This window comes from Tursiops truncatus, chromosome 2 (genome assembly GCF_011762595.2).
Source record: "Tursiops truncatus isolate mTurTru1 chromosome 2, mTurTru1.mat.Y, whole genome shotgun sequence".
NCBI lineage: Eukaryota > Metazoa > Chordata > Mammalia > Artiodactyla > Delphinidae > Tursiops > Tursiops truncatus.
The window spans coordinates 4,864,531-4,878,412 of record NC_047035.1 but is presented as its reverse complement, the minus strand read 5'-3'; the positions used below and the strand labels follow the sequence as shown (position 1 = coordinate 4,878,412).

Genomic DNA, 13,882 nt, shown 5'->3' with positions numbered 1-13,882 from the left:
TCTTTTTTTTTTTTTTTTTTTTTGCGGTACGCGGGCCTCTCACCTCTGCGGCCTCTCCCGCTGCGGAGCACAGGCTCCAGACGCACAGGCTCAGCGGCCATGGCTCACAGGCCCAGCTGCTCTGCGGCACGTGGGATCTTCCCGGACCGGGGCACGAACCCGTGTCCCCTGAATCGGCAGGCGGACTCTCAACCACTGTGCCACTAGGGAAGCCCTGGAGATGGGATCTTTATAGAGATATTCAAGTTAAAATGAAGTCTTTAGGATGGACCCTAATCCAGTATGACTTTCATTTTCTTTTCTTTTTTTAAAATTTATTTATTTATTTATTTATTTTTGGCTGCGTTGGGTCTTCGTTGCTGTGTGTGGGTTTTCTCTAGTTGTGGTGAGCAGGTGAGCAGAAGACTGCTCACCACTCTTCGTTGTGGTGAGCAGGCTTCTCATTGCAGTGGCTTCTCCTCTTGCAGAGCACAAGCTCCAGGTATGCGGGCTTCAGTAGTTGTGGCTCTTGGGCTCTATAATGCATGCTCAGCAGTTGTGACGCATGGGCTTAGCTGCTCTCTGGCATGCGGGATCTTCCCGGACCAGGCTTGAACCCGTGTCCCCTGCATTGACAGGTGGATTCTTAACCACTGCACCACCAGGGAAGTCCCTATGTTTTCATAAAAAGGGGATATATGAAGACAGACAGGCATAGAAGGAGAACACCATGTGAGCGTGAAGACAGCCATCTACAAGTCAAGAAGAGAGGTCTGGAACAGATCCTTCCCTCACAGCCCTCAGAAGGAACCAATCCTGCCTTGATTTCTGACTTTTGACTTCCAGAACCACGAGACAATACATATCTAGTGTTTAAACCAGCCAGTTTGTGGTATTTTGTTATGGCAGCCCTAGAAAATTAATACACAATTCTTTTCAAACTCCTCCAGAAAATCAAAGAGGAGGAAGCACTTCCCAACTTGTTCTGTGAGGCCACCATTACTGTGGTACCAAACCAAGAGAAGAAATAAGATTTAGCAAATCAATCCAACATTTATTTATTTATTTATTTATTTATTTATTTATTTATATGTCATGACTAAGTAGGATCTGTCCCAGGAATTCAAGTTTAGCTTAATATTTGAAAATCAATTAATATAATACAGCCTATTGATGAACTATAAAAGAAGAACCATATGATGATCATCTCAAGAGATATAGAAAGAGCTTTTGACAATATCCAGCTTTCATTCCTGATAAAAACTTTCAGCAAACTGGAAATAGAAGATAATTTTCTCAAACTGTTAAGGAGCATTTATGAAAACATAACCTCTAGCATCTTACTTAACTGTGTAAAAGACTGACTGCTTTCCCCATGAGGTCAGGAACAAGGCAGGGGTGTTCACTCACACCGTGTCTATTCAGCATTGTTCTGGGGATTATAGCCTGTGCAATAAGGCAAGAAAAAGAAATAAAAGGTATCTGGATTGGAAAGGAGGAAGTGAACTTGTTTTTGTTCACATATGTGATTGTCTATGTAGAAAACTCTTCTGAATCTACAAAAAAAAACCCTTTAGAACTAATAGTTTAGCAAGTTTGCCGAATTCAAGGTCAATATAGAAAATTAATTGTATTTCTACATTAGAAAAGAACCTGAAATTTAAAAATTTTAAATACTATTTACAATATCATCACAACATGAAAAAAATAGGGATACATTTGACAAAAGTTGTGCAAGATTTTTTCATCAAAAAACTATAAACCATTGCTTAGAGAAATTAAAGACCTAAATATTGATAAAAAGAGAGATATATCCTGTTCATGCATCAGAAAACTCAATATTGTTAGGACATCTCCCCAAATTGGTCTGTGGATTCAACGCAATTCCAGCCCTTGAATACACACACATCCTGAAGGATTCCCAAAACTTTTGCAGGTAAATGGCCTGATGAAGGCTTGGGCACTGGCTGCACCGGCTTGTGCTAAGCTGTGCAAGCCTGACAGCGGTCTCTAGAATGATATCCTGGGACAGCAGAGACTGTCGAGGATAAACAGGAGTCCATGAGCTGGCACTGAACTAGGAGGGTCTGTGAGGCAGGAGCTGGCAGGACAGGGCCAAACGGGAGGCAAAGATTCACCCAGAAGTCTGACAGCTATTATCTCCAGGTAGTGGGATGATAGCTGCCTCTTATTTTCTTCTTTGTGTTTTTCTGTTTTTTTTGTTTGTTTGTTTTGAAAAATTTTTTGCAGAACACTTATTTACAATGTAATCAGAGAAGCAGCCATCCTGTTGTTGGTTCCTATGGGGTTTTACTTTTTGCACTTTTGTATAATTTGAGTATTTTTTACAGAGATTGTATTTGTTTTATAATATTGGGTTGGCCAAAAAGTGCCTTCGGTTTTTAAGGAAAAATAAAAGACACATTTTTCATTTTCACCAAGAACTTTATTGAGCAACATATTCACCCTTTCGTTCCACTACCTTCTGCCATTTTTTTAGGCAACTTCATAATTCCATCTTCCCAAAACTTTTTATCTTTTTGAGCAAAGAACTGTTCCAGGTGCCTTTTACAGTCTTCTAGGGAATTGAAATTTTTTCCCTTAAGAGAATTTTGTAAAGACTGAAATAAATGGAAATCCAAAGGTGCAATATCTGCTGAGTACGGCGGATGAATCAGAACTTCCCAGCCAAGCGGTAACAGTTTTTGCCTGGTCATCAAAAAACATGTGGTCTTGCGTTATCCTAATGGAAGATTATGCGTTTTCTGTTGACTAATTCTGGATGCTTTTCGTCAAGTGCTGCTTTCAGTTGGTCTAACTGGGAGCAGCACTTGTTGGAATTAATCGTTTGGTTTTCTGGAAGGAGCTCGTAATAGAGGGCTCCTTTCTAACCCCACCATACACACAACATCGCCTTCTTTGGATGAAGACTGGCCTTTGGTGTGGTTGGTGGTGATTCATTTCACTTGCCCCACGATCTCTTCTGTTCCACATCATTGTACAGTATCCACTTTTCATCGCCCATCACAATTTGTTTTAAAAACGGAGCATTTTCGTTATGTTTAAGTAGAGAATCACATGTGGAAATGCAGTCAAGAAGGTTATTTTCACTTAACTTATGTGGAACCCAAACATTAAAGTGATGAACATAACCAAGCTGGTGCGAATGATTGTCAACGCATGAGTTGGATACTTTGAGTATGTCAGCTATCTCCTGAGTGGTTCTCAATGTCTCGATTTGATTGGTATCAACTTCAACTGGTCTACCTGACCATGGAGCATCGTCCAGCGAGAAATCTCCAGCATGAAACTTTGCAAACCACTTTTGACATGTTCAATCAGTCAGAGCATCATCTCCATACACTGCACAAATCTTTCTTAGTGTTTCAGTTGCATTTTTACCTTTCTTAAAATAATAAAGCATAGTATGCCGAAAATGTTGCTTTCTTTCTTCCATCTTCAATATTAAAATGGCAACACAAAAATTCACCAATTTTGATGTATTTATTTTTATTGGGGTATAGCTGTTTTACAATGTTGTGTTAGTTTCTACCGTACAGCGAAGTGAAGTAGAGTTCCCTGTGCCATACAGCAGGTTCTCATCAGTTATCTGTTGTATACATATTAGTGTATATATGTCAATCCCAATCTCCCAGTTCATCCCACCCCCCCTTTCCCTCGTTGGTGTCCATACATTTGTTCTCTATGTCTATGTCTCTGTTTCTGCCTTGCAGACCGGTTCATCTGTACCGTTTTTCTAGATTCCACATATATGTGTTAATAGACGATATTTGTTTTTCTCTTTCTGACTTACTTCACTCTGTATGACAGTCTCTAGGTCCATCCACGTCTCTACAAATGACCCAATTTCATTCCTTTTTATGGCTGAATAATATTCCATTGTACCACATCTTCTTTATCCATTCGTCTGTCAATGGGCATTTAGGTTGCTTCCATGACCTGGCTATTGTAAATAGTGCTGCAGTGAACATTGGGGTGCATGTGTCGATAAGTCTTTTTTATAAATGCACGCTGATATGACAGCTGTCACATACAATCTAACAAAATCGTTTTGAATGAAGTTAAAGACAACTAAGCGCTACTAGAGCCATCTTATGGGAAAAACTGAACAAACCTTTTGGCCAACCCAGTAAAAAACAAAAGCCAGGCAGGTAGGCAGAGAGAAGGTGACCCGTGGCTAAAGCTATAGGTCTTGAGAGACTGTTAGGAACTCCTGGTGGGGCCATGTCTCAGTAAGCAGAACACGGAAACTGCAGTGAACGTGCACCTGCACCACATTTCACTTGTCATGTTCTTTCTAAACCTGACTTTTGTTGGACACGTAGAATGTCTCCAGTTAATACAGCAAGTCATCTTAGCACATGTGACAGAAGACTTAACTCCTTAATTCCATGAAGGCAGATTGGGCTCTCTAATTACTTAATTGAAAAAAGGTACACACTTCAGGCTGCGCGGTGCTTGGGAATTAATCTTTAAAACCTGACAGCAAACATTAAATTCAATTAGGGAGAGCGATTAGCAAAGATTCTTCTCTCCCTCACCCTGGTTACTTTGAGAAGTGGCTGACTGGGGTGCATTGATTCTGATGCTATCGTTGTGTATATATCAACCAGGAGAGCCAAGTATGCATTTTTCATTTCAGAGGGGAGTTACTGGATAATTTACGGATTGATGGATTTCCTTAAACATGTCTCCGCGGCTGATTTAGGAGGCCGTGGCCAGGAACTCAGACCTCTCTGGTTGCTGCTTTCGGCCTTGGTGCCACCGGGTTTAAGGTCTCTTTTTTCCTCCGTCTTTGATTAGGGTTATGAGCCACCCCCTCCTCGTCCCCCACCACCTCCTTCTCCTCCTTTCCCAACACCTAGCTGATAGCAGGTACCCAGGAAGTGTTTGCTGAATGAATGATTAAATGAATGACTTTAATAGATGGGGACATTTGGGCATATTTGCTTTGGAGCACATTCATTTTCTCACGCTCTCTCTCTTTTTTTTTTTTTCTGTACGCGGGCCTCTCACTGCTGTGGCCTCTCCCGTTGCGGAGCACACGCTCCGGACGTACAGGCTCAGCAGCCATGGCCCACGGGCCCAGCCGCTCCGCGGCATGTGGGATCTTCCGGGACCAGGGCACGAACCCGCGTCCCCTGCATCGGCAGGCGGACTCCCAACCACTGTGCCACCAGGGAAGCCCTCTCACGCTCTCTTTGCCTCTCTTTAGGGGAAATACAGTGTAGTGTTCACAGCTCCCATCCCCCAACCCTGCCCCTCTCCCTCTCCCCTCTCCAAGCATATTTTTTATAGTCTGACTACAAGTACACAAAGAAACATGATAGAGTTTTGCTTCATGTGTGTTTTTAAAATTGTGGTGAAATACACGTAAGGGTTACCAGCGTAGCCATTTCTAAGTGTAGGTTCAGCGGCATTGAGTACATTCATTCACATGGTTGTGCAGCCGTCATCGCCATCCACCTGCAGAACTCTTCATCTTGCAAAACTGAAACTCTGTCCCCATTAAAAAGTCTCCATTTCCCCCTCCCCGCAGCCCCTGGTAACCGCCGTTCTACCTTCTACGTCTATGATTTTGACTACGCCAGGGACCCCACATATGTGGAATTATACTTTCTGTCTTTTTGTGAGTGGCTTATGTCACTTAGCGTGTTGTCTTCAAGGTTTATCCATGTGGTGGGTTGTGTCAGAATTTCATTTCTTCTTAAGACAGTAATATTCCATTGTGTGTGTGTATATATATATATATATATGTATATATATATCACATTTTGTTTATCCATCTATCCATCAGTGGACACTTGGGTTGCTTCCACATTTTCACTGTTGTGGCTAATGCAGCTGTGAACATTGGGATACAGATATCTCTTTGAGATCCTGGTTTTAATTTTTTGAGCACATACACACACGTGGAATTGCTGGATCACACTGTAAGTCTATGCTTAATGTTTTGAAGTTCTGCTCTGCTGTTTTCTCTAGTGGCTGGACCATTTTGCCTTCCCACTAACAATGTACAAAGGTTCTGATTTCTCCACCTCCTTGCCAACACATATCTTCTTCTTTTTTTTTTTGATAGAAGCCATTCTGCTGGGTGTGAGGTGGTGTTCCATGTGTTTTTAAAACTTAGATGGCATCGTACTGCATATATGCGCTTGTCTTATGTATTCAATATTATCTTTTCACTGTTTAGCCAAGTTAACCCTGTAGATCTAGCTCATTCATTTTACTTTATTTTTTCCTTTCAAGTCATACTTGCACATCGTTTTGAGAGAACAGCAGTTCCCTGTGCTCTGCGTTTCTGCCATGAATTCTCACTTCACTTTGAAGTCTTCTGGCTCTTTCCTCTGTTACCTCTGTTCGTATTTCTAAATGTAAATGTTGCTACTTTTTGCTTTTCAGTCTGAAACCCCAGCTGTTGACCCCTAATTAGGAAGAAAGGAACTGAGCTGTCTTACCATTCTTTCAAGGCTACCCTTGACCTCTTGTTTTCTTAATCTTAGACATTTCCGTATGCCCGGGAAATACGCGTTCAGAGCTCTCATCCTATGCATTTTGAGAACCTTCAGGATGTGGTGGGGTGAACTTTCTCATCTTGAAAGGGGAGCTTATCTCTCACATCCAGTTTGTGGATCTGTGTGGGCACGCTTTGGGTTTACTCTTATCAAGGAAATAAGAGAGGGTCAGGGAATCCTGCTGTTAAGAACCGCATGCACTACCTGCCTCAAGAAGCACAGCCTCCGGCGCCGTGGCTCCTGCTGTGCTCCAGCTGCGGTGCGGTGTGCCCAGCCCTCGCTCATTCCTCACCACTGCCCTTGGGACGGGGCTCTTCTTATGCCCATTATATGGACGAGGAGACTGAGGCCTGAAGAGGCCAAGCTTCAGCCAAGTCTCAAGGCTGGAAGCATCACACAGGAGGCCCTGTGGGTGCCTTCCTGCTTCTGTGTTCAGTCCTCTGACCCACCTTGGATGGCAGGTGAGAGCATCCCTTTCTGCCAGCAGTGACACCAAGGGAGGACAGTAGCACTGCTGAGCACCTCCGCGTGCCAGGCCCTGGGCCAGCCTGGTTGGGCTCCTCGCCTGCCGGCCTTTCCCTGGGGTGTGTGGTGGTCGGCAGAGTTTCCTGGGAGAGCCGGTGGGAAGCCGAACGCAGCCCTTTCATGCACAAGTGGTCCTGGCCCTTGGAATGTACAGTTCTATACTTGAGGGCCTAAAAACACATTTCAGAGGTCATTAAGTATACATAGGGCTTTCTGCCACAAGCCTCGCTCCCCAGGGAAAGCAGAGGGGAGTGAGGGGCAGTACTTTCTCTCCCAGAAAAAAGGCCAGCTTGCCCCTCGGGCAGAGATCTGCTCTGCCTGGTTGCAAACACAGGTGTGGCAGACTCTATTTTGGATCTTAGTCTTAAAGCGGGACCCGTGCAGGTAGCCTGGCCTGGTGCGGCATCCACTACAGGTCTCAGAAAGTCCTGTCTCGGAGGACACATGTCAGAGGTGCAGGTGAGGCTGGGCTGGAACTTTTTGGTGGTGAGCAGGTGTGAATCAGGTGTGAAGGGCTGGGCAGGTGAGCGGCAGAACACAGGACATGCTGTTTCCTTGTGAGCTCCCTTAACCCCCAGAAAAAATTTTGTGAAAGTCTCCCCCTCGACTTGCCAGTCCCAAGGCCTTATTACATTTCCACGAAGAGAAGTTTAACATCTAGATGTTGCTTTGATGGTAAAATATTGGGAATCTAGTTCCACTGTGAGAGCCTTTTCCCCGTGCACAGGGGCTGAGCTGAGCCCCCAGGATCAGGCCCCCGCTTGTGACATCTGGCGCTGTGTTTGCCTCGTAGGTGTGGAACGCCGTGGACTCGGGAAGCTGCTTGCAGACCTACTCCCTGCACAGTGAGGCAGTGCGGGCCGCCCGGTGGTCCCCCTGTGGCCAGCGCATCCTCAGTGGTGGCTTCGACTCCGCCCTGCACCTAACAGACCTCGAAACAGGTGTGTTTCATTACCCCGAGGCGCCCCCTCCTCCGAGTTGGCGCCTTTCTCACTGGGGAGGTTTCTGGGAGGGGGATTCTGCAGCCGCCAGCTGCAGACGGTTTCAGGGCAGGGGCAGATGGGACGAGGGGAGACTCATACTCGGCAAGCCTGTCTCCAGGCTGTTTGCCTGAAACCGAGACTGGCCCGTAGGCTTCACAGTGGACCTCTGCCAACCTGCCCGGAGGACAGAGTCCCAAGGTTGTCCCAGCCCCAACCTGTGGAGCTGGATAGAGGTGGCTTTTTAATCAACTTCTGACATGCAATTTGTACTGAGATAGGTTTAGCTTCATCACAGCGTCCTTTGGTTGGAATCAGTTTAGAATTCCTGTCAATTCACTGTCGCTGAAAGGCTGTAAGGAATGATTCCAGCTCGTACGGAAAGCCAGCAAATGAGCTCTGCTTTCATGCCCACACTGAAAAGGCATTTGGGCGAGATGGATTCGCGCTGGCTAAATCCTAAGGGGGCTCTCAACAAGCAGCGCGAGGAGGAGAGAGGAGTCAGTGGGAGGAACTTTCCATTCCCCGGCATTCCGATGCAGCCGGCACGTTGAGCACGAATCCCGCCACAGCCCTGGAGCGGGGGCCTGTCTGTGCTTCGGGCGAGAACAGAGCCAGCGAGCGCAGACCTGGGTTCCAGCCTTGCCCCTGACCCCCGGGCCGGCTGCCCTCAGCGCCCACGTTGCCTTTTCCTCCCTGGGTTCCTCCTGGGTCACTTTTCTGCTGGGCATCGCTGCCAGCACCAGGAGGGGAGGCCTGGGTTCACACCAGTGCCCGGGGCGTCCCTCGAGCCCTCAGGCAGCCCCTGCCTGCCTGGCCCAGCTGTGGTGGTCCTGGGGTCCGTGCCTCTCCCAGAGCCTGGCAAACAGGGGGTGATCACTCCGGGGTCCAGCCACCCAGCTCCGCCCCGCAGCTTGGATGCAGCGGGTTTGTTGCTACCTGGAGTGTCCTCCTCTCTTGCTGGGTCACTGAGGGACGACCCTTTTGAGGCCATGCAGCTCCTTTGGCTGGGCCCCGTGTGCCGTCAGTGGGGTGTTGACCAGGCTGTTGGCTGTGTCGGCGGCTGGTACTGTGCCACAGGCTTTGCACACATTTCAATCCTGCCAGCCATTGTTATCCCCATTTCACAGGCGACTAGACTGAGGCTGCAAGGGCCGAGTGACTGGCTCAGGGCCTCCAGTGGTGCAGGGCAGGTGGGGGTTTGGAGCCACGTCCGTGCAGCTGCAAACCCTGGGCCCTTTACACAGTGCTGAGTGTACGGTGTTCTTTTTGGCAACAAAGACCACGCTCTTCCTGTGAGCCCCTCTGAGAGGGAGTCGAGGCTTAGGGGGTTTGGTGCCCTGGGTGACGGTGACAGTTGGGTCGCTGGTGCCAGCAGTAGGTACTGTCACTGAGCACCGACTGTGTGCAAGGCATTCCTCTGCAGCTTAACATGTGGGGTGAGGGCCCATTCACCCTTTGAGACTGGCACCACCGGAATCCCCTCGTCACACACAGGCACGGGGCACAACCAGGAAGTGGCTGAACCAGGATGCACACAGGTCTGCCAGGCTCCGAAGCCAGCTGCCTGACTGTTATACTTTGTTACCTGTGTGTCCAATAAGCCGTGCTCGGTATTGGAGACACAGAGGTGAATAAGTCCCAGGATCCACCCTGGAGGAGCTCACATCCACTGAGGGAGACAGAATTGCAGAGAGTCCCAGGGTACAGTGATGGAGAGAGATATAGGAACCGCAAGGACATCTAGCCTGGGAGATCAAGGAAGGCTTCCTGGAGGAAGTGGGACCCAAGCTGAGGCAGGAACTGGGGGACAGAGAATCAGGATGGAGTGGGGCTGGGGAGGGGGAGGGAAGTGGGTTCTCAGCAGATGGAATGAGGACGGAGTTCAGGAACATGAACCACGTGGTGTGTGTGGAAGTGTGGGGTGCAGGGAGCTGGGGGAAGTGAGTTTGGGGGTGCAGGAAGGGGAGCTCGGGCTCCACGCGCTTCCTGGCCTGTGGGGTGTGCATTCCCCAGATGCCGCTCCCCAGTCCAGTGTCACTGAGCACCCATGGGTACCTGCACTGCCTGCCCAAGAGTGGAGAAGGGATGCTTCTCACATGCTGGTGATGCTGTCGTGTTAATCAAATACAAGTTCATTTGATAACATTAATGGATTCCTAGCGGCCCTTTGTCATGATCTATCTTCTCAATCAACAGATGTTAAGCAGACATTGCCATTGTGTGTGTGTATGTGTGTGTGTGAGTGAGTGAGTGTGGGGGGGGCTCTGACATTTTCAGACGTTCGAAGAGAGTCCTCTCACCTGGGCAGTTAGGCACTGCCGCAGCAGGTGGCAGTAGGGGCCATTGCTGAGTTTGGAGCAGGAGAGAATCATGGCTCCATGTGCACCCTGGGCAGGCCTCCCTGGTGGCTGTAGCGGGCTGGGGGTGACCCGAGGCTGGGTGGGGAGCTTCAGGAGGGGATGTGGCAGCCCTGCCCAGCTGGTGGTAGAACTCGCTGGAGGGAACATTGTCTGGCCCGGTCCCAGCTGCTCCTCTAGCTGTGGTGTGTTGGGTGGGACAGGGAAAGCATGGCCGGGCCCTCAGGGCTTTGCCACTTTTTTTTTTGCACTTTTGCCCCCCACCCCTCTGCTGGGAATGGGCTCACCACCCGATTTGCCTATTGAAGGCCCCCTCTCATTCCTTCAGCAGCTACTTGTACAGGACCTGGGCTGGGGCTACCATGGTCAGCGTGCTGGATGTCCTTTGTTGCTTGGTGCGTAGGGTCCAGGGGTCTGGCCTTGCCCTTGGGGAAGGCCGCCAACCCCTGGGTGGGGCCTCTGCCACTGAGAGGTTTGGTTTCTGTGTCCATCTCCATGGCTAGTGTGGGAGCTCCTTGAGGATGGGGCCCATCCAGGTGGTCTTTGTGTCTCTGTCACGTGGCCAGGCCTGGCTCGGAGCAGCTGCTCAGCGTGCGTGCACGTGAGGCAGAGCTGAGGAGGCCCTTGCCAGGCGGGGGTGGGTTCATCAGGGGCCGCCGGAGTGGGGTCTGCACGCACGCCCACGCCGCATTCCGGCACCCCACCTGGCCCAGGGCGTGCGGGAGCCCCCGTGGCTCTCGGCCTCGTTTGACTTCTGTCCTTTCTTGTCACCGAGTCTGATCTTCCTTTTCACTTGCTTTGCCTCTTTCCGCCCTTGGTGATTTGGCTGTTCCATTTCAATCTAATTAGAACTCCCCGCCAGGAGAAAGCAGCGCAGGGCGTTCTCACCGCAGCGCTCTGGGAATTAGTCACTCGGTGCCCATTGTCGTTAATGGGAATTTGGCGCCAAGGCCATTTATCCTGGTGTCCTCAGTCAATACAGTTAAAAATCTGTGGATTCTAAAACGTCAATACCCGGCCTGAAATATGGAGGGCCAGCAACATTTTATCTCGTTAATTTATAGTTCTGACGGGCTGTTGGCTTAGAGAACAACCATGAATCAACACTTAAATAAAATCTGCTCACAGGTTAATTATTTCTGGTGCTATCATTTCAGTCTGTAATCTTCCTAAGGAAACGTCTCTGGTGCGTCAGGCTGAGGCGGCCTCGGGGAGCGCTGGTCTTCGACTCCACCAGGGCCCCGAGTGCCGCCGGCTTTATGAGTCAGCTGTCCGGCACACCACATCGGCCAGTCTCCTCAAAAGCCCCCGAAGAGCTTGAGCTCGTTCAGTTCTAAGTGGTACTGGTTCTTGCAGATTCCACCCCTTAGACCATCGCCCCCAGCCTGGCTGTTAAGGCCTGGGAGGCACACGAGGCCTTGAACTTTGCATTTGTTGGCTGCAAAGGAGATGGTCCTTTCCCTGGAGCCTCCAGGGCCCTGGATGGGCAGGGCACCCTGTCCTCCTTCCTGTGCCCAGTCAGCTCTCCTGACGTGTGTCCAGCCCATCCGGGGCATCCAGGCCGTGCCACCCGGTCCCAGCTCCCGGATGCTGGAGGCAGCCCCGTGTGGTAGGAGGAACTTGGATGGGGTGGAGACACGGCTCTTCCACCTACCCAAGCTGGGCGTCCTCGGGGAAGCTTCCTTTACTTCCGTTTCCGCATCTGTGAGATGGGTAGCAATGCCCAGCAGCTGAGGTCATGGAGGGGAACAGCTGGGATAACGTATCCAGAGTGCCTGCTGCACGGCAAGCACTCAGCAAAGGCTGCCCTTCCCTTCCCCGCCCCTGCCCCACAAGGCCCTTCAGAAGGTAGGAAATCATAGCCGTGTTCCTCTGAGCATCCGGAGAGCCGCAGTGGCTGGACCACGTCCCCAAACGGGGCAGCTTTGGTGGCTCAGTTCCAAAAGCCCCCAGAGGTCCCCCCGAGCCAGCTTCCTGGTGTCGCTCTTGATCCCACGTGTGGGTCTGGGGGCAGACCAGCAGGAAGACCGCCTTTCAGGGTCTCCCAGCCTCTCCTACGTCCTCCGCTGCTCCGTGACAAAATGGCCTGAGCGGGGTAGCAGCTTCCTCCTCGTGATGGGTCGGCACGTGCCTTTCACTTGAGCGGGCGTCCTCTTCACTCAGACCCCGCTTCCCGCGCCCTGCTGCCCCCGCCCCTGCCTGGCTCCTTCTGCTCTGGGGTCCCTGTGTCTTTCCGTGGGGGTCATGGTGCGTGGGCCCGAGTGACCGACTGGAACTGGACCCATGAATGATCATGACTTTTCTTTTCCAAGAAGTGTCTTCTGGTGTCTCCCTTGTTTTTGCATCATGACTGGGGCCTCCATCACAGGAATGCTCCAAGGAAAAGGGGAGTGACAAATCGGCTGGGCGCTCCCTGTGGGCCAGGCTGTGAGCCGTGTAGCCCTGGTTCCTGGCACCCTGCCTGGCCTGGATCAAGCCAGAATGAATAAGTGGATGTTAGGCTCTCTGCTTATTACATAGTTAGTCTTCACGCTAACCTATGGGGGAAGTGTTTTCATCCCTATTTCATGGGCTCAGAAACTGAGGCTTGGAGCGTTGGATGACTTGCAGTGACAGAGCTGGAGTTCAGCTCCGGCCCGTGTGACTGGCAGAGGCTTTGGCTGTTCAAGGACAAGAGTGGGTACCCTCAAGCACGTGTGTTTCTGGGCTGTGACCGAACAGTTTGCTTAAGCCGACTCCGGGGGAGCCCGCTCTCACCCGGGCAGCTGGCTCACCACCTGCCGAGGATAACTCGGGGCCTCTGGGAAGAAAGCGCGCCCAGACTGATCCCTCTGATGAAGTGACTGGCTGAAGGGTGCTTCTCCGGCTATCGACAGCCGCCGTCCCAGCAGGAGAAATGTTTGCCCTGACGATTTTAAAACACTTGTCAGAGGAAGGGTGAGAAGCGTCCATATTAAAAGCCCGGAGAAGAGTGTCAGGGGCTCACTCGGCTTTGGAGAAGTGGCGGCAGGGGGGCTCCTTGTTGGGCTAAAGCCTTCAGAGTGGTGCCGCCCCCTGACCCTGGGTCTCCTGGGAGGCGCTGGTGAGAGGGGCCTGGGCTTTTCCAGCCTTTAGGCTTTCCAGCACCATGACTATTCTCTGGAACAGCTCAGAGGAACCCGGTTAGGTGTCCTTCACGCGCCCGCGGACAGCAGCGGGCATGGACATGGAGCTCCCGAGGGTGTGGGCACGTCTCGTGTCATTGCTCCTTTGGTCCTCGGGGTTTTACTACTAGATCCAGATATGGAGGCTGTGCAGAGCTCTGTGCCCCAGTGAGGTCTGAGCTGATGGCGGTCCCTGGCTGCCGCCCCTCCAGTGCCCTCTTGCCCTGGGAGCAGCCGCCTGCCCTCCTGTCCTCCGTCCCACAGATACAGGCGGGACCCCGCAGACTCCTCTACACAGTGGAGTCCCACTTTCTCCTAAGCTCGCTCCTTCACCGGCATCCCTTTCCCAGCCCTCCTTT

General features: G+C 50.5%; 1 protein-coding gene across 2 annotated transcripts in view; it reads left to right on the top strand.

Moving 5' to 3' along the window:
- Nucleotides 1-13,882, top strand: part of WDR25 (WD repeat domain 25) — a 141,513-nt gene that overhangs the window by 74,202 nt on the left and 53,429 nt on the right. For both annotated transcript variants that reach the window (XM_073800048.1, XM_073800049.1), the window contains exon 3: nucleotides 7,834-7,981. In XM_073800048.1, coding sequence (XP_073656149.1) covers nucleotides 7,834-7,981 — 148 coding nt within the window. The remainder of the gene's footprint in view (nucleotides 1-7,833; nucleotides 7,982-13,882) is intronic.